Consider the following 27,698-nt stretch of genomic DNA (forward strand, 5'->3'; position numbering starts at 1 on the left):
CGAGGAGGGGGCTGTGGAAACCTCTGATATAGCCATTAGGTCAGAAACACAGGTAACACCTGACCTTGCGATTGGCATCTGAAGTTAGGGGTGGGGGCATGCTTGTGCGGCTGAACCCATAATTTGTGGGATCTGATGCTATCTCCAGGTAAATAGTGTCACAATTGTGTTAATCACTTGATGGTGTTAGAAAAAACACAAGTCACATGGTAAATGGCCCCTCCTATGGATGAACATTGAGAGCTGCAGACAGAGTTGTCATTAGCAAGCCCACTAAGGTGCTAGTTGGCATCCACTTTGCAATGTTTTTCACATCATCTCTTACTGAAGAGTAGTGCTTACTCTAAAAAAAAAGTGTGTGTGCACGCGCACCATTTTCAGCATTCAATATTTTCTTTTACCAAAGCCCTTCTTGCTTTGTTCTCACTGTACACTCTCTCAAGAGCAGTTTATTATTTGACAGGGTTTGTTGAATGGATGAGAAAGGACTGTTCAAAGAAATTAGCATGCCTCCCAGATTGTTGAAACACCTGGCTTCAGAGCCCCCTATGGGTCCGTGTACCCCATTTCTAACACAACGCTTCACTGTTAACAGAAACATGACTACAGAGAGGGAAGCCCTGCATTTGGGGTCTCTCATTCTCAGGAAAGATGTCTTCCTGGAAGACACCGGTTTCAGCAGGCCCAGGGTGCCGCGCCCCGAGTGACACCCTGGGGCACTGCACCATTTTAGGAGTCCTCTGGGGAGCGAGAAGAGAGCCTTCCCCATGCAGCAGAGTACAAATGGACACTGTGGCCTAGAAATTCATTCCCTTAAAGCTGGGACTCCCAGGAAAGTCTTCACACATCCGCAGGCATCTGCAAGCCGCAGGCATCTGCAAACCCTAGAAAACTCATGAAGAGGTACACCTGTGCGTACAGAATGTTTACAGCACTTTTCTCAATTTTTTATTGTGGTAAAATACACCTAACATAAAAGTTACCATCTTAAGCATTTTACATGTACAGTTCAGTGGTATTAAATTCACTTTGTGTAAAGTATCTATGGTATTAATTACATAATGTTGTCCAACCTTCACCACCGTCCATCTGCAGAACCCTTCATCTTGTAAAACTCAAACCCTGTGCCCATTAAACACTAACTTTTCACTTCCGCTCCCCCAGCCCCTGGCAGGCACCCTCTGCTGTCTGTCTCTACGATTTTCATTCCTCTAAGTACCTCATATAAGTGGAATCATACAGTATTGATCTTTTTGTGAGCAGCTTGTTACAGCAGCATGCTTGTTAAAGCTATTATTACTCTTATCTGAAAAGGAAAAATAAAAAACCCCCCAAGATAGAGTATCTTATCTATCGTGAGGCATTTGATTAATCACAGAAAAATGATTTTTAGTTTGTTTTCTGCTTCTCATTCTTCGGTTTCTCTTTTCTTGCCTTTCCATCGGTTACCTGAGTATTTTTTAGAATTCCAACTTGAAATATGCACCCCTATGTTCATTGCAGCCTTATTCACAATAGCCAAGACTTGGAAGCAACCTAGGTGCCCATCAAGGAACGAATGGATAAACACAATGGAATACTACTCAGCCATAAGAAATGATGAAATTTGGCCATTTGTAACATGGATGGACCTTGAGGGTATTATGCTAAGCGAAATAAGTCAGAGGGAGAAAGTGAAATACCCTATGATCTCACTCATGAATAGAAGATAAAAACAGCAACAACCACATACAGAGAGATTGGATTGGTGAAGGGGGAGGCTGAAGGGGGAAAGAGGCGATTAGGCACATGTGTGTGGCGATGGATATAATTAGTCTTTGGCTGGTGAACAGATGCAATCTACACAGGAATCAAAATATAATGATGTACACCTGAATTTTATATAATGCTAGAAACCAATGTTACCGCAATAAAAGAAAAAAAAGAAAAAGATCCACTTTGAGGGTTAGCTACACGTAGTTTCATAATAAAAGACAATTCTAAAAACCTTCCAAAGACGAAAAAGGAAAGAAATCTGCAAGAAATGATAAAAAGCCTGGCATTTGAGAAAAAAATCCATATCCTAAATGGAAAGATTTAATTGTCAAAAGTCAGCTATCCAGGAGTTTACCTATAAACTTAATTGCAAGCACAATCAAACTGATAAGTGATACTAAAAATCATATGGAGCTGAAAATGTGCAAATATGTGAACTTTGAAAACGGAATTTTTTTTACATGAAAAATTAAATATCTAAACGTAATATGGAATTCATTAATATTCTACAGATAAGTATGTATAAAAATCACTTATTACCTAAATGTATTATTTTGGAAATACATTCTTCAACTCCATCATAAAATAAATTATTCAAACTCTTTGAAAAAAAATAATTCCATCTTGATTTATTCCACTGTTTTGGAGTAAATCACTTTGTATGGTTTTTTAGTGGTTGCTCTCGACATAAAATATAGACATAACTTAGTCAGCAAAATGCAGAAACCCAACTTCCATTTATGCCCCTTTGCCTCCACTTCTTAAACACAGCCGTCCTAACTCCTTCTCCTGTATGCATGGAGCACCACTGCAAATGGTGCTATTTTTCCTTCAACCATCACCTATGATTTAAAAAACTCAAAAGTAGGATAGTCTATTTTATTTACCCCTATTTTTACCCACTCTGACGTTCATGTTTTTTTCTTTCTATAGTTCCAAACCTTTTTCTGTTATCACTTACTCTGTTTAGAGTATTTCCTGTAATTACTCTCTAAGGGGAGCTTTGCTGGCAGTAAACACTCGTAGTTATCCTTTGAGAATGTCCCTATTTCCCTTTTATTCTTGAATGATCTTTCCTCTTTGTAGAATTCATGGTCGACAGTTCCTTCTCTTCCCACTTCCTCCGGCTTCTCTGGTTCAGGTGAGTGGGGTGGGTTCTCGTGGGGGTTTGGTTGGAGTAAGGTGGGTGGTACCAGAAGTGCTCTGCGTTAGCCACTCTTTTCCCCGCTTTGACTTTTCTCAGAACTTGTTCGGTCTGTGTGTGTCGCTGTTTCTGGCTTGCGAGCGTCTCCAATACCTTAGCCGAGCGACATGGGAGGAGATGAGGAAGACGCGGATTTACCACCACGGTGCTCCTCAGCCCTCAAGTCCTGGGGCAGCTGGCCGTCCTCTTTCCACATTTCATCCTCCCGATGCTTGTTTCCTGTGTTATGTCCAGGGGCTTTCAGCTGTAAGAGGGATGTCTGGGAGGAATGCGGCTGTTCCATTTTGGCTCAAATCCCAGACACAGTTATTCCGACATTTTATTATGAAAATTTTTAAACACAAAGGAAAGTTGAAAGAATTTTACAGTGAAAACCTGTATACCATCACCTAGGTTCAATCGTTATTGCAGTTATTACTGATATATTACTAAATTCATTTTATTGTGGTTCTTAATAGTTAAAATTGGAAACAACACAAATGTCCATCTACAGTAATAGCAGGTAAAGCTACATGCAATGAGGATGAATCTGACAAACTATTTGGAGAACAAAGCACACAAAAAATACAGCTGGATGATTCTATTATATACAGTTAAAAACAGGTAAAACTACTGCATAAGGATGCACAAATGGGTGGTAAAACTATAAAGAACAGCAAAAATCTGTCTGAAAAGTCATGACAGTAGCTGTGATCGCAAAGGAGTACTGACTGCCAGAGAGGGTCTACTTCTTGGCTTGGGTGGGTGTTTACAGGGGTGTTCTCTTTAGCATCACTGTCAAGCTGAATTATACGTTCTAATTGGCTTTGTGCATGTATACTTCACACTGTAAAATAGGAGAAACAGGATTCTATTTATTTCATACACACAAATGTGAGGATGCACACACAACAGCATATATGAATAGATGTAATCAGTGTTTCCGCTGGACTTGTTTCTTTATTACACGTTTCTTCATTCCATATAGTGCGTGTGTAAAAATTTTAGAATGAATGCACTATTTTCATTGGGTAAACAAGAAAGCACTTTTCTCTTTTGAAAAAACTATGCATCTACTTCAAAATGATACCAAAGTGTTGAACATTTCCACACAAACTGGTCCAAGTACCTGTCTAAATATATAAAACAATTAACATCAGAAAACAACTAGATGGTTCAATAAACACAGGACGTCATACGGTCATGCGCTGCACGTTTCAGTCGACGATGGACGGCAGACACAACAGTGGCCCCGTGAGATTAGCACCAGGAGCCCGGGCGCACAGCAGGCTGTACATCTATGATGGTCACACAATGAGGAAATCACCCAACGGCACATTTTTCAGAACGTATTCCCGTCCGTACGCGATGCGTGTCTATATTTAACTTGACAAGTACTAAAAATTCGATATGAAAAAATTGCTCTATTAAATAAACAAAAACATTTTTAAAAAAACCATTAAGAAGAAAACTCCCAGAGTGGGCACGGGCGCTAGGCACATACTGTCATAAACTGCGTATAGAAACACAAGCCGTAAAATCTGCCAGGAAGGCGAGGAGACAGGGTGCTCAGAACCCCACCAGCCCTTGACCCAGCAGTTCGACTTCAAGGAACGTAAGCTAAGAAAATAACCCTCAAAGATGTAGCTACAAGGCTAGTAAGGGAGCAAAAAACTGGACATAACACAACAATAGAGGTTTACTTAAATATATTTAACTAAGCTCAGTTTAGTTAAATACGTTTAACTAAAAATTTTAATTAGATGCAATGGAACGCACTGAAGCCACCGAAAACACTACTGACGGGGAACATTTACTGGCAAATGCAAATGTTCAAGGCGTATTCTTAAGTGGGGAAAAAACCAGCACGGGTTACAACTGATGTCTGCAATATTCCATCTTGTTAAAATGGGAGCGGCAACGATTGATCAATACGGAGTTCAACGGGCTGTTTAAAGAACAAACTGGGACCACTTATTTTTGTGTGGTGGCGTAAAGTGCATTTTCCTTTCACTTTTCTGTATTTATCAAGCCTTCTAAATGGGGCACGTGTTCCTCTAGTGAGAAACACGGAGGAGAACGCTCTGCAGTCCGCCCAGTTCCGGGATCGCCCCGCGCCGCCTGGGATCTGCCCTCCGGCTCCCGCCTCCCGCCCCACGCGGCCCGGGCCCCACGAGCCTGCTCCCCTCCGCGTCTCCCACACGCCTGTCTTCTCAGCCGTCGCACAGACACGTCCGTGGCTTATTCTCCGCTCCCGCCGCCCAGAAAGGTGTCGAGGGCGATGACCTTTGTTTCGTTCACTGACCTACTTCGGACCGCGCACGACGGCGCTCGGCACGCGGCGGGCGCTCAGCACGCCTGCTGAACGACTGAAGGGGAAACAGGCTCCTCCCCTGCGGCCGCCCACCCGCCTGCCTACCACTTCCGCAGACGCGCTCCCACGACACCCTTCCGTTTCCTTCTCGAGGAACCAGGAAGCGCGCCCGCAGCAGCGCACAGAACGCGCCCGCCAGCCCGGAAGCGGGAGTCAGGCACGAGACCGGCTAAACGGGGCCGCGCCGCGCAGGCCACGCGGGGAACTACACTCCCCAGAATCCCCGGTCCTCTCGTGGACTACACTTCCCAGAGGCGTTGGCGGCCGGCCGGCCCTCACTCGGCCCTGCCCCGCCCCTCCGGGCCCTGCGCGGGGCACCGGGCGTTTGCTGCGGGAGCGAGCGGCTCCGGGGCCCGAGGTCCCGCAGGCGTCGCCCGGGGGGAATCCCGACCCGAGGCTGCTGTCGGCCGGGCGGTCCCGGAGCCCCCGCGGCCGAGCGTGGACGGGGAGGCACGGGCCCCGGAAGCGCCGAGCCTGGGCGAGGTGAGCGGCGGAGGGCGGCGGACGCGGGCGGACGGCCCGGGGCTCGGGGCTGCGGCTGCGGGCCCTTTCCGGAGCCGAGTTCTCGGAATCCGGAGTCTGACTCCTTGCCGGAGGGCGCGGGCGGCGCGGAGACGAGTTGTGCCCGGGACGGCGTGAGGTCCGGAGCGCGGTGCCCCCGCGCCGGCGTGTGCCCTCGGACCTGCTCCGGAGGCGGGGTGCTGGCAGTGCCGGCCGCGCTGCGGGGCCGCCGGTGTAGACGGCCCAGCCCGCGGCGAGGCGCTGCTGCCGGGGTCCCGGTCCTGGCTCCCTGAGCCGGGGAAGAGGTGGGGCCGCACCAGTGCTGCCCGCCCCGGCTCCTCCGACTTCCCGCTCCGCGGCACGCGGGGTCGTCCGAGGCGCGAGGACCGCAGCGCTGCTGGCTCAGAGGCGCGGGCAGCGGAAGGGGCTTCCTCCTGGCCCCTCTTTCTTCCCGCAGATCCGCCTTCGGGAGCCTCCGCCCGTCCTCCGGGAAGAGCGCCGCCGGCGGACATGGCTGCTGCACGGAGGGGAGCGAGGCCTCAGGTGAGCTCACTGCGCCCCGGGCCGTGGCGGCAGCCATGCGTGTCGGGCCCGCCCAGCCCGCGCCAGCGTTCCGAGCCCCAGCCTTTTGCCCTTGGAGGAGTCGGTCCGCCTGGTGCACGGGGGGTCCTGTAGGGCGTGCTTGCCTCCTCTCCCGAATCCGCGTCTAGACTCTATTTTCCTAATAGACAGTCCTTTGCTCATTAACCTCGAGTCGCTGTGTGATCGCTAACTCGACGGCTAAGATGCCATGTGTCTTCTGTCACCCGGGGACATGTGCACTTGGCAGAACTCCTTCCTCCCGCCTCCCTGTCTTGCCCTTGTCTCCTTCCCTCCCCCCTTCCCTGCCCTCGGCAAGAATGCTCTGCTTTTCTTTTCCTTTGCTCCCCCGCGAATCCTCGTGACACCTTCCCCAGGCGTCTCCACTCCCCAGGCGTCTCCAGCCCATAGTTTTCCGTTTTTTCTGCCTCTTAACTTTGTGGATCGGGTGCCTTGCTCTCCCACTCTCCGAAAAGCGTTCTCGACCTGCCGTCTCCATCTTCGTGTTGTGGGGATGGGGATGGGGATGCCCCCCCCCCCCCCGTGAACAAAGCGGAGCCGGGCGGGAGGGGACCCAGTGGGAGAGGTCTCTGGACTCCCAGGCAGAGAGAAGCCCCTCGGGCAGCGGCAGGGAGGTCCGTGGGGTCCGGGTGGTGGAGAGGCCGTGTGCACAGTGGTGAGGAGGTGGGGCTCAGAGACAGGCGGCGGGGTGTGAACCCATCTCCTCTGTTGCCGTTTGTGGGCTTTGGACATGTAACTCCACCTCTCCATGCCTCAGTTTCCTCACCTGTCAAATGGGAGTAAGAGCAGTGCCTACCTCATAGGGTTGGGAGAGCATCAGTGAGTTGGTTCTTGAGAGTGTTAGATGGGGCCGGGCAGATGGTAGATGTTCGTGTGTGGCGCCTGTGGTAGCGGAGTCATATTATTCCAGTAGTAATACTGTTAACGTTGATAGCCAGAAGCTGCTGTGCAGTGTTTCTAGGACCCAGAAAATCCTCCTCCTTTCCTTACTGATCCTCATGTAACAGGAACAGCATCACCTTTGTTCTTGCTCTCATAACAGTTATTAGCCTCATTTTACATATGGGGAAACTGAGGCTCAAAGAAATTAACCTGAATTCAGGCTCAGGGTGTTTGGCCTCCAGGTTCAGGCTTGGGGTATGGTCCGGCCATGCCTCCGGTGCACCTTTCAGAAGCAGGGCAGACCCAGCCCTGTGGTGCCCGAGCTCTTCTGCACTGTGGGCAGCTTTTGGGGAGAGTGCAGTAGGGTTTGTCTCCTGAGGCATGAGCCTGCCACTGCCAGTCTGGGCTGATCTTTTCTAAGGCTTTCCTTTCCATGCCAGCTGAGCCAGCTTGCTCTCTTGCCCAGAATCTTCTCCATCCCTGGGTGTGACTGGATCCCCTATGGCATCCTCCCCAACCTTGCCTGCTGCCCGTGTGGCAGGACCACGTGGACTCGTGTGTAACACTCAGTGACAGGACCTTTCAGACCAGAGACAGACTATACCGAGTGCTGGGTTAAAAGGAACCTTTAATTACTGTCCTGCCTCTGCCACTAGGAGAGTATGTGACCCGGGTCTTGACTGCCCTGGACCCTGTGTTTCTATCTCAAATGAAGACTGAACTGGGAGATGGTGTATGGTCCTGTCCAGCTACGTCTTTCTCTTTCATTGTTCAAGTCATTTCCTGCACTTCTCTTGCCTGCCACTTGGATTGTAAATTCTTTGAGAGCAAAGGTCATTTCTTGCATTCCTCCCCAATATGCAAGTAATTTAATGCTTTTTCTTACCATAAAAATATTGCATGATCATCGTAAAAATTTTAGAGAATAAAATTTGCACCTATATGTATATGTATACGTGTGTGTACGTGTATATATGTATGTGCGTAGATGTGTTTATGTGTGTGTATATATAGTTGTGTCTATGTACGTGTATTTGTGGGTGTATATTTTTTCGTGTATACAAAAGAAAGTAAAGTTGCCCTTAACCCCACCATCTGGAGGTAATCACTGTCAGTCATTTGTTGTGCATCCCTCAACATCATTTTCTACGTACATATATAGTTATTTTCAAAAATGGGAGCAAGCTATACACACTGATCTATAACCTTCCTTTCCTATTTAATATCGTGGCTGTATTTTTAAGTCAACAAATGTGGACTTAGTACTGTCAATTTTAATGATTTCCCAGCATTTTATATTGATTTGATGACAGCTGACATCTGAACCTTTAAAATGAGCCAGACACGGGGTTAAGTCCCTTGAATGGATCGTCTTGTTTGTTCGTTGACTCTCTTTGGGAGGTTGCAAGAGGCCGCTTTGCAGAGTGATTCAGAGTGGAGACTGGGACCTCCCCGGATCCGAGTCCCAGCTCTACTGCTGACCAGCTGTGCGACTTTAGACAAATTTCTTATCCTGTCTGTGACTTTGTTTTCTCTTGTGTAAAATGGGGACAAGAATAGTGCCTTCTTCTTAGGGTTGTTGTGAATTTTAAGTGAAGATTATATTGCAGATTAACATAAAACTCCAAGAACAGTACCTGACCCATAGAAAGCGTTCAATGAAAGGGAGCTGTTTCAGTCTTTCGTTACTGCTGTCCTCAGGCTTCCGTGAGCACACACATAGTCCCTTAAGTCATTTAACCTAGTCTCCATCATCAGCGATTATTTAGGTTTTCGGGTTTTTTGCTATCACTAACCCCACGATAAATGTCCTATGTGTGCATTTTTGTGCACTGTTTGTTATAATCCAAATATAGTAATTGGTGAGTTAACAAATATTAGTTTAAAACCGTTTATAGCCTTTAATATGTATTATTGAAGCACCATCAGAACCATTATTCTAATGGACACTCCCACTGATGGCCTTCGTTCCTCCGCACATCTCTTATTGTGGTTGACACAGAGCCTGGTTCATGCTTCCTGATGCTCAGTATCCATTTGTCATTGGTCGACTATTCACTAAACAGATGATCTGGAACCTTCAGAACCTGGAATAATAGGAGCAGCATTTCATGGTAGCCCGTCTGCCTCCCCACCGCCACCTTCCTCAGTGTGTGATGGGTGGTCCTGGGTGAGATGGGATGGCTTGTCATTATAGGTGTCGGTGACGTTTGAGGATGTGGCTGTGCTCTTTACGCGGGATGAGTGGAGAAAGCTGAGTCCTTCTCAGAGGAGCTTGTACCAGGATGTGATGCTGGAGAATTACAGTAACCTGGTCTCATTGGGTAAGGAAATCGTCCCTGTAGAGAAGGAATTCAGAAATTGGGATAACCGGGAACCTGCTTCTCCGTTAAAAATCGTGGGTCATCAGAAACTTTAGCTGAGCTTTGCCTCAGGCTTGTACAGATTGGGTCTCCATGAATAAATATGAAACCTTTTTCTCCCCTTATGGGCGTGGAATACCCCATGCATGGGGCAGTCTGCACAGCTGCACGTTAGAAGTCCCTCGTTGTTCAGGCTACATTTTCCTACTCTGATTGTTCTGTGATTTGTTTGCTCATCTCTCAGCAGAGAGCTGCCCTCTGCCCTCTTCATTGACCTTCTGCTTGCCTCCCCAATTCATAAATCAGAATAACGTAGCACCCACTTCTCTAGATGAAAGCTGTGGATCATCTAATAAACTTGCCCTGAGTTTTGCTGTGCGATTGTCCTTACAGGATCTCCACAAATAAGTATTAAAAATATATTCCCCTCATAGGCATGGAGCTGCCCCGGGTATGGGAATGGAGGAGGTGGTGCCAGTAATCAGCCACTTACCTCGGTATAAGTGCACATTGGAAGCGTCTTCACTGTTCAGGCATCATTTCCCACAGTGATTGTTCTGGGGTTTGTGTGCACAGCTCTCAGCAGAGGACTTTGTTCAACCTCTGGACCTACCACTTGCCTTTCCTGCTTGACTTTTGCGGGGGTCAGCATGCTTTTGCTATGAAGGGCCAGGTAGTAAATATTTTAGGCTTTGCAGGCCACATATGGTCTCTGTAACATATTCCATTTCTTTTTTTTTTTTTTAACCATTCTTTTCTCAAGGGCCGTACGTAAACAGACAGTGGCCTAGATTTGTCCTATGAGCTGTAGTTTGCTTAAGACTGCCATCTTTGAAAGGGAGTCAGACAGTGTTTTCTTATTTTAACCAAGCTGCTTGGCACAGAATACCTTGATACATAGCTTTTTACAAATTTTAATTCAGTCTGTGCACCTAACATCTTCCATCTGATACAGAAAGCCAGTGGTACCCTCCTAATGAAGGCTGCGTGTTTATCACGGTTCCCTCACCTACAACTAGTTATTACGTCGTCATGTCCTGGGAGTCCCTTGCATTGTCCCGAGCACACCCCTCACATCGTGGGGGCACAGCTGCAGCACCCCACAGGAGCCCTTTGCCCCATCCCCTGAGTTTTCCACTCAGATCTGGGCTACCTCTTTGTGTGGAAACAAAACAAAGTCTTTTTTTTTTTTGTCTGTGAGCAGGACTCCCATTTTCCAAACCCAAAGTGATCTCCCTGTTGCAGCGAGGAGAAGATCCCTGGAAGGTGGAGAGAGAAAGTTCTGGAGGCTGCTCCGCAGGTGAGTGGGCGGCGAGTGGGCAGCTCAGGTGCCCAGGAATGGCTGCAGGCAGCAGGCTGGTTGGCAGGCGGACGGCGTGGGGCAGGAATGTTCTCCGGGGCTCAGTCCCCAAGAAGTGCCAAAGGGGACGCGCAGGCCCCCACATGAGCTTCCTCTTTTTCTCTGGTGATCGCTTCACAAATGAATCTCCGTCTCTTTCCTCCTCTCTCCTGTTGCGTCAGAAGAGGGCTACGTTTCCACGTCTTCGTTCACAAACGTGGTGCAGTTATGGAGCTGCGGGTCGGTCATTCTGCCTGAAGCTCAGTGTATGTGGGACAGAGGAGGCGCCAGAGGAGGGGTGTTAGAGAGCTGGGGGGGCCACGCTGTAACTTGCTTTGGTGCACTTCTCGAGATGTGAATGTCCCCTCGATGACTGCAGACAGTTAAAGGATTTTAAGCAAAAGAACGTTACGGTCCTTGATATTTTGGAAAGGTTGGTCTGAATCAGACACAGCACAGACATTCTCCACTAAAGGCATAGCTAAAGAAGCCGTGGCATGTCCCTCTGGTGAACAGCGCCACAGTCAGGTAGAGGGCGCAGTGAGGTGGCCCGAGCCCAGGGTGCGGGAAGGATGAAAGCAGGCTGCGAAACACTGCTAAGATGCATCACCGTATGTGTGTAAAGAAAACTGCGTGGGTGTTTGTCTGATGTAAAATCCCCCATGTAAGGGCAGAGAGCAGGGCTGGGGGGCACCCCTTAGCTGGCTCCATTTGGAACGGGACCGAGAATGAGTGTGAGGAGAGGGTACTTTATCTCACGTAATGTTTGGATTTCTCGCAGAGCGTATATTCATGAAGTCCTTGTGTAGTTTGAATTTAATAAGAATGGTCACTTTAGAAGCGTTGGCGGGCTTAGATTTAAAGTGAGGCAAAGTTAGGAATGGGAACCTTCCGGAGGTTAATGCATAATGTAGGCAAGACGTTACTGGGGCTCGGACGAAGGCACGTGCAGTGGGGTTCACGAGGGAAGAGGAGGGGCCCTTTGAGGGTGCAGGATGAGTTGGGCGTGGGATGGGTTCATCTGAGGTGTGAGTGGAACCCTCGAGTAGAGATCGCCGGTGGACGCTCGTATGAGGTGTGGGGTGCTGGAACTCGAAAGGGAGGTCAGGAAGTCATGGTGCAAAGGTGGCATTGAAGATGCCTTGCGATGACCAGGAGAGGGGACAGGGCAGAGGACGGAGTCCCAGGAAACCTCAACTTTTACGAGGTGGGTTAAAGAAGAGTGTGTGGCTGAGCCTGAGAAGGTCATCGGAGGAAGAAACAGGAGAGGCGGCTGTCTTGGAAGTTGGGGATGGAGAGCTGTTGAACTGGGGAGGCTTGGGCCCTGGAGGAGCCAGGTTCCAGCCCTGCCACTGTGCTCCAGTCCTGTGATAAGCAGAGAGTGAGTTCCATGCTGGGCACTGGCGGTGCAGCAGCGACAGAAAGACGCAGGACCTACCCTGGTGGAGCCCAGTCAGGTGGGGAGACAGCCTCCTGAACTGAGTGCACACGAGGGTGTGGAATGACAGGGTCCCATCAGGACCTGGAAGGAAAGAGACGCAGTACGGTGACAGCGTGGAACAGGATGGGGCGGTGCTGGCAAAGGCTTCCTGATGAAGGGCCGGACCCCAGGATGTGGAGTGTTCCAGGCATCGGAAAGGCCCTGTGTGCGAGTCCAGAGAAAGGAAGCCAGCGTGTGCAGATGGGAGCGGGAAGAGCAGAGAAGAGTCAGCAGGAAAGGAGCAGGTATCAGATCCCACTGGGCCCGGGGAGCCCCGTCACAGGGTCTGGTCTGTGCCTGAGAGCCAGGCAAGCCCTGAGGAGCTGGGAGGAGCTGCAGCCCCAGGGTTACATTCTGCCAAGGTCAGCCTGCGGCCAGCAAGGAGCCCGTTGGTGCGACATGGGGGGACTTGTCTGAGGCTGGGACAGGTCCAGACAGTCAGTCCATAGCCCTCACCTCGGGGGCCCAGCAGATGAGCTGCGGGCCAGGCTGCCTCAATGCCCCAACCCCACGCCAGGGGGAGATCTCCTCCTGCTGTAAGTTGAGGTTTTTGATGTGGGAACCACACTTGTCTATCTATCATTTCAACTCTCATTTGGGAGAAATACACTAATTTTGTGGAAACTGGCAGACGCCACCCCAAAGTAAGCAGAGAGTGCAGGCAGCAGGGAACAGCTGCGAGTTGGGAGGGGTGTCAGTCCTGCTTCTAGGGTGGGCGAGTCTGGCCTGAAAGCTCAGGGGCAGAGAAGAAAGGACCCTCTCCCCTCCCCGGGAGCCTCTCATCCATGAGTGAGTCTCCTGTCCTGAGTGAAGTGGGTGTTGTTGGCTTAAACAGAATAGACGGTCTGGCTGGAGGCCAAAGCTGTCCAGGGAGGTGCTGGGACCACCTGGCGACGGGGTCGCCGTCCTCAGTTAGCCCCTGCTCGGGTTTGCCAAGACGCCCCTAAGGGCAAACTGTGGGTGGGTGTCTGAAGGGGTCAGGGCGTCCAAGCCGGCCAGTGCATGTTCCTCTCAGTGGGTGAACCTCCTCTGTGCCCTCAAGATGAGAGCAGACGGGACATCTGGGAGTGCGGGCGTGTGGCTATGTCTTTCCTGCACCCCTGACGAGTCTCCATCGGCCTGGACTAAAGTGGCCTCAGAACGGCTCCCCCGGGGAAGGCAGCACTTCCCTGCGGGCACGGGTGAAGGACCTGGACGCTCCTGGACGCACCCCCGATTGTTAACTCTAGAGCAGAGCCGAAGCCTTCCCTTTGAACAGCCAGGGACAGGAAAGCGCGTGCTCCCCCAGAGGACTCCTCCCACCTCTGGATGCCTCCAAATGTTCTTTAAAAAAGTTTTCTTCCCTTCAAAACTGTTCACAAGTAGGAAAAACAAAACAAACCGGAAAGACAATTGTGTCCCCCCTGAGTGCGGATGTTCCAGTTGAGAGGTGAGAGGCGCTGACCCCAAGGGTGTGCGTCTCATCTGAGTCTTGCTTAAGAAATGAGCCCCAAGTATACTTGCGGAGGCCGCGCTTTTCTGGAAGAGTTAGGATGAGAATGATGTGAGTAAACCAACTTGTGCATCTCGTGAGTTGGGTTTACACCCAAACGTGGAAATATTCTCGAAATCTGAAATTCAGAAATCCAGAGATGATCTGGGTAAACCGTTACCTCCAGTGAAACCGTGCTTGTCTTTCCTTGTCTTTTTCTCTTCCTTTGCTGTCTTTATGCGAGAAACCGAGTCAAGCGGACTGAACTGTGCAGGGTGGTCAGCTGAGGGTCGCTCGGGTCGCCTTCCACTCCCGGGACTTGCTGGCGCTCCTGCAGGGAAGTGCTGTCGGGGTCGCAGTCTATGGCAGTAGTGTGCGGTGGTTTGAGAGAGTAAATTTCTCACAAGGTGAAAGTGGAGCCCACATGCTCCGTAGCCCAGTCTAATATGTGTGAGTTAGTCTGTCCTTGCCCCCTGCCCTCCCCAACAAAGACCTCCACATGCCCCTACACCTCCCATCCTGCCACCGACATCTGATTTCCCTGTAGCTGCCAGAATGACCTACAGTCATGCGAGCTTAACGATAGGTGCATTGTCAGATGTGTCGATTGATTTGTCATTGTGCAAACATGATGGAGGTCACTTACACAAACCTAGACCGTGTAGCCTACTACACACTTGGGCTCTATGGTACTGTTCTTACGGGCCCTATGCGGTCCGTCGTTGACTGACATCATTGTGTGGCACATGAACGTATCTAAAAGGCAAATCAGGCCACCTCACTCCCTTACTCACAACCTCTGGTGGCTTCCGTCACCTAGAGCACAATCCAGAGTGACCTCAGAGGCCTGCATGGTCTGGCCCCAGCTACCCTTTCCCCTCCTTGCACTCTACCCTTCATTCGAGGACTCTGCTCACCCTGGCCTCCTTGCAGTTGTGCCGCGGGCCAAGCAGGGTCCGCCTCAGGGCCTCCGCACTTGCTTTTCCTCTCCTGGACTGTTCTGACTCATGACCGGAGCCTACATGACTCACTCCCGGGTCACACAGCTCATGTAAGACACGGCCTCCATCCTCCACGTTCTTGATCCCCTCCCCGTGCTTTATTTTCCTCTGAGTGCTTAGCGCTGCATGGTAGTACCTGTTTACTTACTACCTGTGTCTTCCTCTCGATTGTAAACTCCCTTATGCTGGGTTGTCTGTTTCATTTGTCCCCATTTCCCCAGTGCCTGGTCAGAGTAGGCCTCCAGTGAGTGAATGCATGAAGGACTTGGCTAGGTTGTGCTCTTGGAGACAGACAGAAGTGAACCAGCTTCAGAGATATTTGGGGGATAAAGCAATGGGACTTGGAGATGGATTAGATACAGAAGGTAAAGGAAATGGAGGTGTCAAAGATGCTTGCTTGGTTTGTGGCTTGTTCTGGGATGGACAGTGATATTCACAGAGATAGTGGCACTGGGAGGAGATCAGATTTGGGGGATGGCGTAAATTTGGTTTTAGGTGAAGTAAATTGAGATGTTTTGGGTTGACCCAGTTACCCAAGTAGAGATGTCAAGTAGCCTTTTAGTTTGGAGTACGGTTCCTCATAGTATAGAGTGGACATGAAATGTAAATTTGAGAGACTCTGGTCAACCATTGAAACAGTGGTTGAGTTTGAGTTAGCCTGTGGAGTGGGTTCAGAGTACAGTAAGAGCAAAAAAGAGCCTGGGACTCGGTCTTGAGGAACTCTGACATTTCATGGCCAGGTAGAGGGAAATGAACCCATGGGGAAGTCAAAGTAGGTATACTATATAGGAAGAAAGTCGGGGGAGTCTGGTGTCATTGAAGTCAAGGCTCATAATAGGATGGGATCAGTAGAGGTAAGGAGAAGTGGATGGATTTGAGACATGTTTAGATGGCAGAATAAACAAGTCTTGGTAATTGATTAGCTGAGGGGCTGAGGAAGAGGTGTGGAGCCTGCCTCTTAAAGATTTGATTGAGAATTGGTGCCAGTGACAGAGACAAAGGGGCTATACAGGTTGGAGGGAATAATTATGAGTTCAGTTTTAGGCATATTGACTTTGAAGTGTCTTTGAGACATCTAAGCTGTTGTTTTGAGTAGGCTGTTGTACAATTGGGTATGGAGAGTAGAGGAGAAGTCTTACCTAAGGTATGTATTTGTGACCGAAACTTTCACAGAGTGAAAAGAATTGGGCCTAGGGCTAAACCCTGAGGAACCCCAAGGATTAAAGATCAGGGGGAGGAAAATGAGTGCACAGAGGAGATTGAGGCTAGAGGAAAATGAGAGGAATGTGGAGGAAAGTATGGGGTCACTGTAGCTTAGGAAGAGAGCATCTCAGGGAAAACAAGGGGTCATGCTCAGATGCTCCTGAGAGGTGGGTTAGGGGAGAACTGAAGAGAGGGTCTTGTCTCGGCCACATGGTGGTCATAGTTGCCTTAGCGAGGGTGGCGGTAAGGACAGAAGCCAGAATGGAGCCCAGGAGGGGACAGTGAGCAGGAGGAAATGAGCAAGTGCAGGATGCTGTAGAAGATCAGATGTGAAGCAGAGGCCACAGCAGTAGCTGGAAGAGCTCTTCTCTGCATACATAAACAAATATTTATACTCTTTTTCCTTTGTCCACCCCAGTTAGGGTAGACAGCACACATCATTCTGCCTCTTTCGCTTGATATATGTGGAAACTCTTTCCATGTCAGTACATAGAGAGCTTCCTCACTCTGGGGTGTAGTTCTAAGGCCTTAGGCTGGCTCTCTTGGCTAAGGGAAGAAGTGATTTTGGTTTTATGTGGCTTTGGATGATGTTAGCCCAACAGGTCCAGTTTGGGCTAGAATTTTAGAAATGCTATGATTGTTAATTAGCAACATGGATATTGATTTAAAGCTATATCTTTATCATATACCAATGCAAAGTCCGGATGTATTACAGTTAGAGTTAGCCCAAATGTCCTTCACAGGAATCTAGTTGAACAGACCGAAGTACATCACACAGTGGAATTCTGTGCAACTGTGAAAAGGAAAGAAGAAGGCCTCTATAAATTCCACTATGGGGTGATCTCCAGAATATATTAATAAGAGGGGGAAAGTGCAGAACAGAACAGTGAGAATCCTACAGTCAGGTGCTACATTAGGACGTTTTGGTCAGTGATGGCCTGCATATACAGCGGGGGCCCATAAGATTAGTACCACGGAGCCTGGGTGTGTGGTAGGCTGTACCATCTATGTTTGTATGAGTACACTCTATGACGTTCGCACAATGATGAAATCGCCTAACCACGCATTTCTCATAACAGATCCCCATCATTAAGTGACACATGCCTGTACTTTTATCTTAAAAAGGAGGAGATATCAAAAAGGAAAAAAGTATGTATTGGCTTATATTTTTTTAAAAGAGATAGAAGCTCCCCCAAAAAAGGATAAAAGCAGATCAATAAAAATGGTTAACTTTCAGATGAAGGAAGAAAAAGAAAGGTTAGAGAGAATAGGGATAGAATCTAGAGTTTGTTTTTTAATCTTGTTTTTATAATTTTGACTTTGGAGCTATAAAAATGTTTAATATCATTATAAAACAAGATGAAATCGAAATGAAAAAATGTTCCATAAATATTGAAAGGAAAATGACACAAGTGACCCTAATGGCATTTAAGGTTTGTGGCTCAGTCACATAGAGAAGAATTCTTTCAAATTCCTGTGCATCACAGCAGTATGAATAAACATCCTTAGTGGTTTATATCTGTGATGTTGTGATTTATAATAAGAAATATATATTTGGTCTTCAGCGTGTTTCTGGCACAGAGCTCCTAAGACTTTGGAATTTCCCAAGCCAAGAGAGCGACCTAGGTATCTTTTGTTATGTTAATGAAGTGACTTGCACTGCACCTAATAAAAGAGAGTGGTTGCCAGGGAAACCAACCGTGCGTGCCCCCCCCCCCCCCACCTCTGGGGAGGGGAGAGGGGATGGAGGTTGAGTCAGTCACCATTAGCCATTGATTTAATCAATCATGCCTATGTGAGGAGGCCTCCACAAAAACCCAAAAGGACAGAGTTGGAGAACTTTCCGTTTGGTGAACATGTGGAGATTTGGGGAGAGTGGTACACTCCAAGAGGACGCTTGTCATGCCCTTTCCATACATCCTGCCCTATGCATCTCTTCCATCTGGCTACTCCAGAGTTAATATCCTTTATAATACATTCGTGATCTAGTAAATAAAATGGTTTTTTGAGTTCTGTGAGCCACTCTAGCAAATTAATCAAGCCTAAGGAGGGAGTCATTGGAACCTCTGGTTTATAGCCAGTTGGTCAGAAGCACAAGTGACAGCCTGGGCTTGCCACTGGCATCTGAAGTTGGGGGCAGTCTTGTGAGACTGAATCCTTAACCTGTGAGATCTGATAGCATCTTCAGGTGGATAGTGTCAGAATTGAGTTGAATTCTAGCACGCCCAGTTGATGTCCGAGAATTACTTACTGTTGGTGTGGGAACTACCCCCGACCCCACACTCTGGAATTGGGTACAGAACTTTTAATATCTTAAGGGCAAAGATAATTTCAAACAATAGTGTTGATTTGGATTGGTATAAATAAAAGTATGTGGTTATGTTTAGAAATAGAGTTCTTATCTTTGAGAAACATGTTCTGAAATATTATGGAGGAAATGGTACAACATCTGGGAGTTACTCAAGCATATGGTCGTGGAAGAGAAGTAGAGGTTTATGTTCGAGCACTAAGCCTGCCCCAGCGAGGTACCGCAAACTGGATGGCTTAACATGACAGAAATTTGTTGTCGCACAGTTCTGGAAGCTAGAAGTCCAACTTCAAGGTGTTGGCAGGGCCCTGCTTCTCTGAGACTTTGGGTAGAAGCCTTCCTGGCTTCTTCCTAGCTTCTGGTGGCCAGCATCCTTGTTGCTTGGCTTGCAGCTGCAGTACTCCAGTGTCTGCTTCTCTTACCGCGTGGTATCCTCGCCGTGTCTTCACATGGTCTTCCCTCTGCACGCTTGTCTCCAGATTTCCCCTTTTTATGAGGACACCAGTCATTGGAGTAGGACTCACCCTAATGACCTCATCTTAACTTGATTAAATCTGCAAAGACACTATTTCCAAATAAGGTCCCATTCTGAGTACTGGAAGTTAGGACTTGAACATGTCTTTTTTGGGTGACAGAGTTCAACCCTTACCAAGGCAATATATGGAACAACATTGTGACTGTTGAAGCCGGCAGGAAATTCATTGTACAGTTCGCTCTGCTTTTGTATATGATGAACATCTTCCATAAGAAAAAGCTTTAAAAATTAGAATTACCAATAACAAAATTTCTAAAGTGGCATCTTTTTCGCCAACACACACATTATGGAGGATGTTTACAGATGTGTAGTTCTACCCCTATCATGGTGTTGTATATAATTCCCAGCATATTACCACCCTCACTTCTCTCACTCTCTAGAAAATCTTGATAGACTGCAAATGCATATGATCTTTTTATAGGAATAATTCTTAATCTGACCGGCTATAGGATATGGTGGGGAGGGGTACTTTAGGAAGTAAGTCTGGAAAGCCAGCTTGGGTTCAGAGATTTTGATGCTGCCTCCAGCCCTCGTGCTGCCCCGCCTCCAGCTGGCCGACATCTAGTTCTTTAAAATCCCATCTTAGACGTTTCTTCCAAAAAATTCTGACCACCACCTGTACGCCTTCCCTATTTTCACCCTCCACTGTCTAAGGGTATTTTGGGTGCTGAGCTCACATTCGTATCCATTTCTGCCTCATCTTTTTGTTGTAGAAATTATCACTTTGTGATGTGATTACTTATTCCTTCTTTGTCTCTAATGCCAAACTGTCAACTCCTTGAAGAAATTAACTTTCTTTTCATTCTTGAATCCGAAATGTCTTGTGAATCGCCAGTGCCTAGGAGAAAGCCTGACATATTGTAGTGCTTTTTAAATATTTGACAAATGAGTTTAATAAGGAGCAGTCAATGCTTTTTGAAGTAGTAAGAGGAGTTCTTTGTAGTAAGAGGGGTAAATCCAGTGGGAAATAATACGGGAAAGGTGAGAGATGGGTGAAAGGGTCAAATCGAGGGTCAGTAGCAGTAGTCACTATAGAGTAAGGAGAGCCTGAACTTGGATGTATTAATGATGGTTGTTAGAGACACCTTACTGATGAGATTTAAGAGAATTTAGTAACTGACTAGACTTGGACTACAGGGGAGTGAAGATTCTGAGATGAAACTAAGAATTTATGGCATAGTCACTAAAAAGGTTATGATGAACTTTGAACTGGGAAACATAGAAAAAAGCCTTGAAAAGGAATGCTCTGGGTTCAGATTTGGACAGGCCGAATTTGAAAAGAAAGGTACTCAAATGGAAAGTCCTGCAGGCAGTGGGAGATACCTCTGTAAAGTATTTTGAGCAGTCAGGATTGTCATTCACATGGGAGGTGTGGGAGCGGATGAAGACATCTAGGAAGAGAACGTTGAAGAGAGACTGGCAGAGTGTCATAAGAGCCAAGGGAGGAGAATCTGGAAGCACTTGGGGTGGTGGCCATTGGCAAGATCATTCTGGTGTCTACACTTCTGACCTAAGTCTTGACTTTGTTCATGAGGTAGCTCTGGTCCAGGCTTGACTCTGGGAGGGAGCAAAGATTGAGCTGCACTTCAGGAGACAGATCTGTAGGCCTGTAGAGAACTCTGAGCAGATCATAGGGAACAGTTAGGATGCCCACAATCCAGTACTCATATCCATCTCAGTGGGAAACAAGAATTCAGGACTAAGATGCTGGCACTTTACGTAGAGCCGAAGTGAGTTTCCCTTGAAGCTGTAATCACTTCCGTAAAAAACAGAAACTCCACATGTCCTCTTTCTCTTATTCTCCTTTAAGAAAAACTTTTCAAAAGCATTACTATACTTGATGTTTCTGTTTTCTCACCTGCCATCGTTTCTTCTGTGCACTCCAGCAGGGCTTTCTTTGTGCCATTCCGTGGACACCGTGGCCGTTAATTCCCAGACAGTCTCCATCGGGCACAGTCAGGGCTCAGTGTTTAGTTCTCAGATTGTTTGTCAAAGTTGATCATTCACCCCTCCCTGAAGTACTTTCTTCCTTTGGCCCCTGGCACACCATACTCTTCTGGTTCCTTCCTTTTCTTGACCTCTGATATTGCAGTGCCGAAGTGATTTCTTTCAGTTCCTCAGCTTTAAATAAAACCTAACTACTGATGACTCCCAAATACCGAACGGTAGCCCTGACCTTCTCCCAGATCTCCAAAATAATAAATATGACTGACAGTTTAGTGTCTCCCTCCAGCATCTGTTAGGGCCTCTCAGCCATAGCAAACACACCTGAAGCAGGCTACACCATCAGACTGGCCTCTGCCTAGTCTTGCCCTTCTCAGGAACCTGGGCCGGCATTCGTCATTTTCAGGCTAGAACCTAGGAGTGATCCCTCCCTTTGTTACTCCCTTTCAGCACCCCACGTACAGTCTGTCAGCAAGTCCAGTCCTGTTGGTACTTCCTTAATAGTGTATCCTGATGCAGACATCGGTGCCTCCACCCCCTTCTCACATACATGATATTTATTTACTTATTATTTGTCACTCCCTCCCCCCCAGCACTCACACACCACACACATACACATACACACATACACACTCTCTCTCTCTCTAAAGTATAAGCTCCTTAGAGGCTGGAGCTCTGTCTTGATCATCACAGTGCCTGCTTTCCCTAGGACATTACCTGACCCACAGTAGGCACTTAAATCATATTTGAATGGAAAGGATGTCTCCAGCATATGCAAAGATGAATACAGACAGGAAAAAGCATGGAGTGCTCCAGAAACTCCGTGAAGTTCTGCATACCTGGCAAGAAGCCAGGGGAGGGAGATGAGGACAGAGGTGGACAAAGGTCAGAACACGAAATACCTTGTTCACCATGTTAAGTACCCTGGACCTTATAAGTGAATCATTGAAGATAAGCTTGAGGATCTTAAGGAAGTTTGCAACATGATAAGATGTGGATTTTAGGAAAATGAGTCTGGCAGCAGTATGGAGATTGAACCAACAGAGAGTAAGACTTGAAGTAGGGAGATTAGTTAGGAAACCGTGGTAGAAGCAGTGAAGCATAAGAAACAAAGTACCATTTAGGTACTGGAGCCTGACGCTCAGGGCTCTAGTGAAGGTGTTGGTCACAAAACTGTGGTCTTTACACACAGACCTAAGGCAGGATCTCTAGCTTTACCTCATTAGCCAGAATCCAAATTGTGGAATCCTGGTATCTTCTTCCCAGCACATGTACTAACCCAGAACCAATGACTGAGATGCACAGGGGAAAGTACTCAATCTTTGTGACTGCCTCCCGTACTTTTGCCCAAATAATGTGTTGAAATTTGATCATTTAATTTGGCAAGACTTAGATGGAGAAGGAACTAGGAAGGTGTTGGGCAGAAAGTTAAAAACTTCTCTTTCTCTTATAATAAATAGTGAAGATATAGGTGCATATAAAATTAGTCAAAGAGGGTATGTAGTGAAAAAAAAAAATCCCAAACCCTAGGAAATACCAGTTTTTAAAAAGGAAGCAGAAAAAGTTATCCATGAAGGAAACTGAGAAGTGAATACTGGTAGAAGAAAAGAGAGAAACAGAGTATTTTATGTTCAGCAAGCAGAGGAAATATGTACCCAGATGAGAAAGTGAATGTCAGATAGGAATCCCAAATAGAGTGAGATGCAAGGTGCCCTGTGGACGGTTACCTGTAGCCTGGGAGAAAATGCCAAACTCTACGCACAACCATTCCCCTGGTAAAATATAATATCCAGTGAATTGTGTCTTTACCCAATTTTAATATTTATTGATTTTAGTTCTCTTCTCTACCACTTTATCACATTAGCCTTTTCTACCTTTTTATGTTTATGCCTGCCTTACTGTTGATCTTTGACTCTTTTCTACCCTGCCGCCATAGGCTCTCTTGCTTGATACATGAGCAAGGCTGCCTTCCTAGCTTGCGACTTTTGGCTTTGTGCCTAGCTGTGGCACTTCTGTAGATTAATTCAGTAATGCCTTCCTGTTTGAACTGGCCCTGAGACTCTCCCGTCGCCCATGTTGTGTACTGTTCTGGAAGGCTACTTCTTCTACAGGTGTTTGAATGGTGTGTGTGTGTGTGTGTGAAATTAATAATAAGTAACTGAGACTATCTGACATTGTTCAAACTGAGAATTAGGAGTATATAAATAATTGAAGGAGATTAACAAAACAGACACGTTGTATCTAATTCAGATGCCATCAGGAGGATCTATAGGTTAATAGGGCATGCTGATCTGCTTGCAGAGGACACTTAGGGTACAGAAGGAAGGTGAAGTATATGTAGATATAGATAGAGAAATATATTTAATGTAAAGGTATTACGTATAGATTTTTTAACACTGTGGTAGGTGCTATAATGAGGGAAATGGACTATGAAAACTCAGAGTTAAGACAGGACTCAGAAAGAGTTAACTTTTGAACTGAATCTGACAGATACAAAGGAATTTGGTATGAAGGAAATGGGGGAAGGCTTTCCAGATTAAGCATGATTACACAAAGAAGATGATTTAGGAATCTGTCGTGGGCTTGGACCCTGCTCCCAGCCTGCCTTTCCCAGTTTGCACTCCCCTTGTCATCCCTCTCCTCCATTCTCCATCAGCCAGTTCTCCTGGTCACTCTTAGACTCACCCTCTTAATGGGTTTGTTTTATTCTTTTTTCCACCCATGTGCTTCGGCTTCCATTGATTGTTTTTCTACATTGCCTAAATCTCTTAAGTTTTTCTTCTTACTATTTTTTTAGCCAGATACCGAGACCTCATTTGAATATCTCCAATATTTATTCATTCTGTACATGTAGATTCAGTAGCCAAATGCTGTATCACATGAAACATCTTTAATTTTTTTCCTCCCTCCAGGATGGAAGAGCAGTCATAAAACCACAAAGTCGACTCAAACACAAGAGTCTTCATTTCAGGAGCAAATAATGAAAAGATCCAAAAAGAATGGGCCCTGGGACTTCAAATCAGAAAGTCCCTGCATGTATGAAAACAGATTCGAGAAAAACCAGGAGAAAAAGGACAGTGTGCAGATAGTTTCGGTCACCCACACAAAAACCCTCACTGCAGAAAGAAGACATAAAAATACTGAATTTGGCCAAAACTTCAGCCCAAAGTCAGTCCTTGTTAGGCAACAGATGGTTCCCAGAGAAAAAACACCACCAAAATGTGAAATACGAGGAAACAGCTTCAAACAGAATTCAAATTTACTTAATCAACCAAAAATCATCACAGCAGACAAACGCTATAAGTGTAGTAAATGTGAGAAAACCTTCATTAACACATCATCCCTCCGTAAACACGAGAAAAACCATAGTGGAGAGAAGTTGTTTAAATGTAAGGAATGTTCAAAAGCCTTTAACCAAAGTTCAGCTCTTATTCAACATCAAATAACTCATACTGGAGAGAAACCCTATGTGTGTAAAGAATGTGGGAAAGCCTTCACTCTTAGTACATCCCTTTATAAGCACCTAAGAACACATACTGTGGAAAAATCCTATCGATGTAAAGAATGTGGCAAATCCTTCAGCAGAAGGTCTGGCCTTTTTATACATCAAAAAATCCATGCTCGAGAAAATCCCCATAAGTATAATCCAGGTAGGAAGGCATCTAGTTGCAGCACGTCCCTTTCTGGGTGTCAGAGACATCATTCCAGAAAGAAGTCCTATTTATGTAACGAATGTGGCAACACTTTTAAGTCGAGCTCATCCCTTCGTTATCATCAGAGAATTCACACTGGAGAGAAACCTTTTAAATGTAGTGAATGTGGGAGAGCCTTCAGTCAGAGTGCCTCTCTCATTCAACATGAAAGAATTCACACTGGAGAAAAGCCGTACAGATGTAATCAATGTGGGAAAGGCTTCACTTCTGTTTCACGACTTAATAGACACCGAATAATTCATACTGGTGAGAAGTTTTATAATTGTAATGAATGTGGTAAAGCCCTAAGTTCCCACTCGACACTTATTATTCACGAGAGGATTCATACTGGAGAGAAACCGTGTAAATGTAAAGTGTGTGGGAAAGCCTTCAGACAGAGTTCAGCTCTCATTCAACATCAGAGAATGCATACCGGAGAAAGACCCTATAAATGTAATGAGTGTGGGAAAACATTCAGGTGTAACTCCTCCCTTAGTAATCATCAGAGAATTCATACTGGAGAGAAACCATATCGATGTGAGGAATGTGGGATATCTTTTGGCCAAAGTTCAGCTCTTATTCAACATCGGAGGATTCATACAGGAGAAAAACCCTTTAAATGTAATACGTGTGGGAAAACTTTTAGACAAAGCTCATCACGTATTGCCCATCAGAGAATTCATACTGGAGAGAAACCCTATGAATGTAATACCTGTGGGAAACTGTTCAACCACAGGTCCTCCCTTACCAATCATTATAAAGTCCACATTGAAGATAAGCCCTAGGAAGTAGATTTGCATGTGTGAGAGCCTTAAACCAAAGCTGATTAGAGTACATGAGAGTGATGTGATAAATGCTATGGATATGAAAACCCTTCTTGTAATTTAGTCCTCATCAGATAGTAAGTTACAAGGGTAAACCTTGACTATGTAATAGATAATGAGGAAAGTATAAAGTGTTTGTGCCTGTCAGACACGTTTTTAAGTAACCTGAAATGAATGCACAACTGGAGACATTGCATATTTGTAAAATAAAAGAATTGTTTTCTCTCTACAGCAGTGTACACTAGATAGCATATGTGATTTTCATAAACATCTGGTGGGGGGGGTGTGCACTGGATTTCTCATTTTAAAAAACTATAAACGTAATACTTTTTTATAACATTTTAATAGCATATAAAACATGCAATCAAAGAAATTATACGTTTTTAGAGGAAAGGACCAAATAAAAGAAAAATGAACTATAAACTACCTCTCAATTTATGGGGTTTGTCCTTTTCCTGACCTGATGTCAAATTTTTTGCATGGATTTCGTCTAAAAATAAAAGTCTGTTCTCTTCCTTTGCACTTCCAATAATTGCTGTGAACTGGAAATTTTCTACCAAATTTCTAATTCTGTTCTCAGAATTTTTTTTTTTTTTTGCTCTGAAGTATGCCTGCTATGTACTGTGAGCTGTCACCTTAAGTATATTAATGGAAAAGTAAGCAATTATTTCACACTTAAAACTATTAAATATATATATATATATATATTAAAGTTCAGAAAAGAAGGAGCTACCAAACAAGTTTAATGAATCTAACACCTGTGCCAAAATATCAAAACGTACATCAGTCATTTCAGGACATAAAACGTACGGTTTCCTTACTTGGTGTTCTCTAGTGTCAACTTCAGGAAAGCAAAAGGAGTAATTATCCACAACTTGGTAATTTTTTTTTAATTCCAGCTTTGGGGCAGATAGTATACTGCATACTGGGAGTTTTAGGAAGAGAGACAAAGGCCTTCAAGAAGCCATGACTTGGGGGAAAGGGGATGGAGTTGAGGGACTAGCAGAAGAGTAAGCAAATCATGTCACAGTATGTCAGTATGGTGGTTTTAACAGGCAGGTAGGTATGATAGTGTGTATAGAGGGCAAGGATGTTGTGGGGACTTGCACAGGATGAAGAGGAGATTGAACCCAACCAAGGAAACCTAGAGACATCAAAGAAAGCTTTCCAGAGACAGTGATTGCTGAGCTAGATTTTCAAAGATAATAGGAACTCTCCAGAGGGTGAGAGACATATTCCAAATAAAAAACTGCATGATAAAGGTACAGGTGGGCAATGTTAGGACACCTTTGTGGAAACTCAAATATAGAAGTGATGAGAAGGAGAATGACAGATCTTAAAGTTTGAGAAGAAGGCAGAGGCTAGATGATAAAAAGCCCTATTTGCCATGCTAAGAAGTTTGGGTTTTATCTGAAAATCAATGGAATTAAAGATTTTAAGCAAGAGAAATTGTTCTGGCAACAATGCGTAGGGGATGAACTTAGATGGTTGAAGAAAACTGTCCAGACTGATGCCTAGAAATCTGGGCGGGAGTAATTCAGGTGATAGATGAAAGAGAGTCCAGCTCAAGCAGCAACAGCACGGGTGGGGAACACGAGACAGATACTGTATTAGGATAAATGAGACGTGGTGTTCACAGCAAGTAGACGAGGTTGGTGAGTAAGAAGGCGGCTGAACTGACTCACGGGTAGGGTTGCCAGGTAACCTGTATACAGAGGATGTCCTGTATTTAATGATTTTTGTTCTGCATCCTGTATCAATTCCATCAGGTTGCCTGTAATGTAGTCAGTTGTGGTTTTTTTCCCAATAACAGAAGTTCAGCAGTCAGAACTATTTTTCTGCTTTAGTAATTGGCACTTAAATTACTTAAATGTGGGGCCGGCCCCATGGCCTAGTGGGTAAGTTCAGTGCACTCTGCTTCAGCAGCCCAGGTTCAGTTCCTAGGTGCATACCTGCAGCGCTCATCAGCTGCTGTGTTGTGGCATCCCACATACAAAATAGGAAGAGTGGCACAATGTTAGCTCAGGGAAAATCTTCCTCAACCAAAAAAAGAAAAATTACTTAAATGGCAACACTAGTGGAAAATCATACCTCCACAAATAAAGATCTGAACAATCCTTTATAGTCTCCTGTGTTTTTGGCTGAGGAAAGAACAAAACTTGGAGAATTGAGTCTTGTTTTCCATATTAAAGAAAAGACTTCTTTTTGCCAAAGTCTCAAGTTGTAAACAAATAATCACCATT

At 46.0% G+C, this 27,698-nt stretch overlaps 1 protein-coding gene and 1 long non-coding RNA gene across 3 annotated transcripts in view; one reads left to right on the forward strand and one right to left on the reverse strand.

Annotated features, from left to right (window-relative positions):
* Window positions 1–916: 916 nt before the first annotated feature.
* LOC138917238 (uncharacterized) lies at window positions 917–5,383 on the reverse strand. The gene is made up of 2 exons (XR_011424972.1): window positions 5,244–5,383; window positions 917–3,785 (listed from the first exon to the last, which is right to left on the reverse strand). It is a non-coding gene; the product is annotated as an uncharacterized lncRNA (long non-coding RNA).
* A 167-nt stretch (window positions 5,384–5,550) lies between these two features.
* The window catches only part of ZNF354A (zinc finger protein 354A), a 36,691-nt gene continuing 14,543 nt past the window's right edge, over window positions 5,551–27,698 (forward strand). The window contains exons 1-5 of one of the 2 annotated variants that reach the window (XM_070232861.1): window positions 5,551–5,795; window positions 6,271–6,356; window positions 9,493–9,619; window positions 10,863–10,958; window positions 23,852–25,987. In XM_070232861.1, coding sequence (XP_070088962.1) covers window positions 6,324–6,356; window positions 9,493–9,619; window positions 10,863–10,958; window positions 23,852–25,416 — 1,821 coding nt within the window. In that variant the 5' untranslated portion in view covers window positions 5,551–5,795; window positions 6,271–6,323 and the 3' untranslated portion in view covers window positions 25,417–25,987. Of the gene's footprint in view, window positions 5,796–6,270; window positions 6,357–9,492; window positions 9,620–10,862; window positions 10,959–23,851; window positions 25,988–27,698 lie in introns of those variants that run through there. The other variant, XM_070232862.1, reaches the window with a different exon arrangement.

The sequence above is a fragment of the Equus caballus genome, chromosome 14, assembly GCF_041296265.1.
Source record: "Equus caballus isolate H_3958 breed thoroughbred chromosome 14, TB-T2T, whole genome shotgun sequence".
NCBI lineage: Eukaryota > Metazoa > Chordata > Mammalia > Perissodactyla > Equidae > Equus > Equus caballus.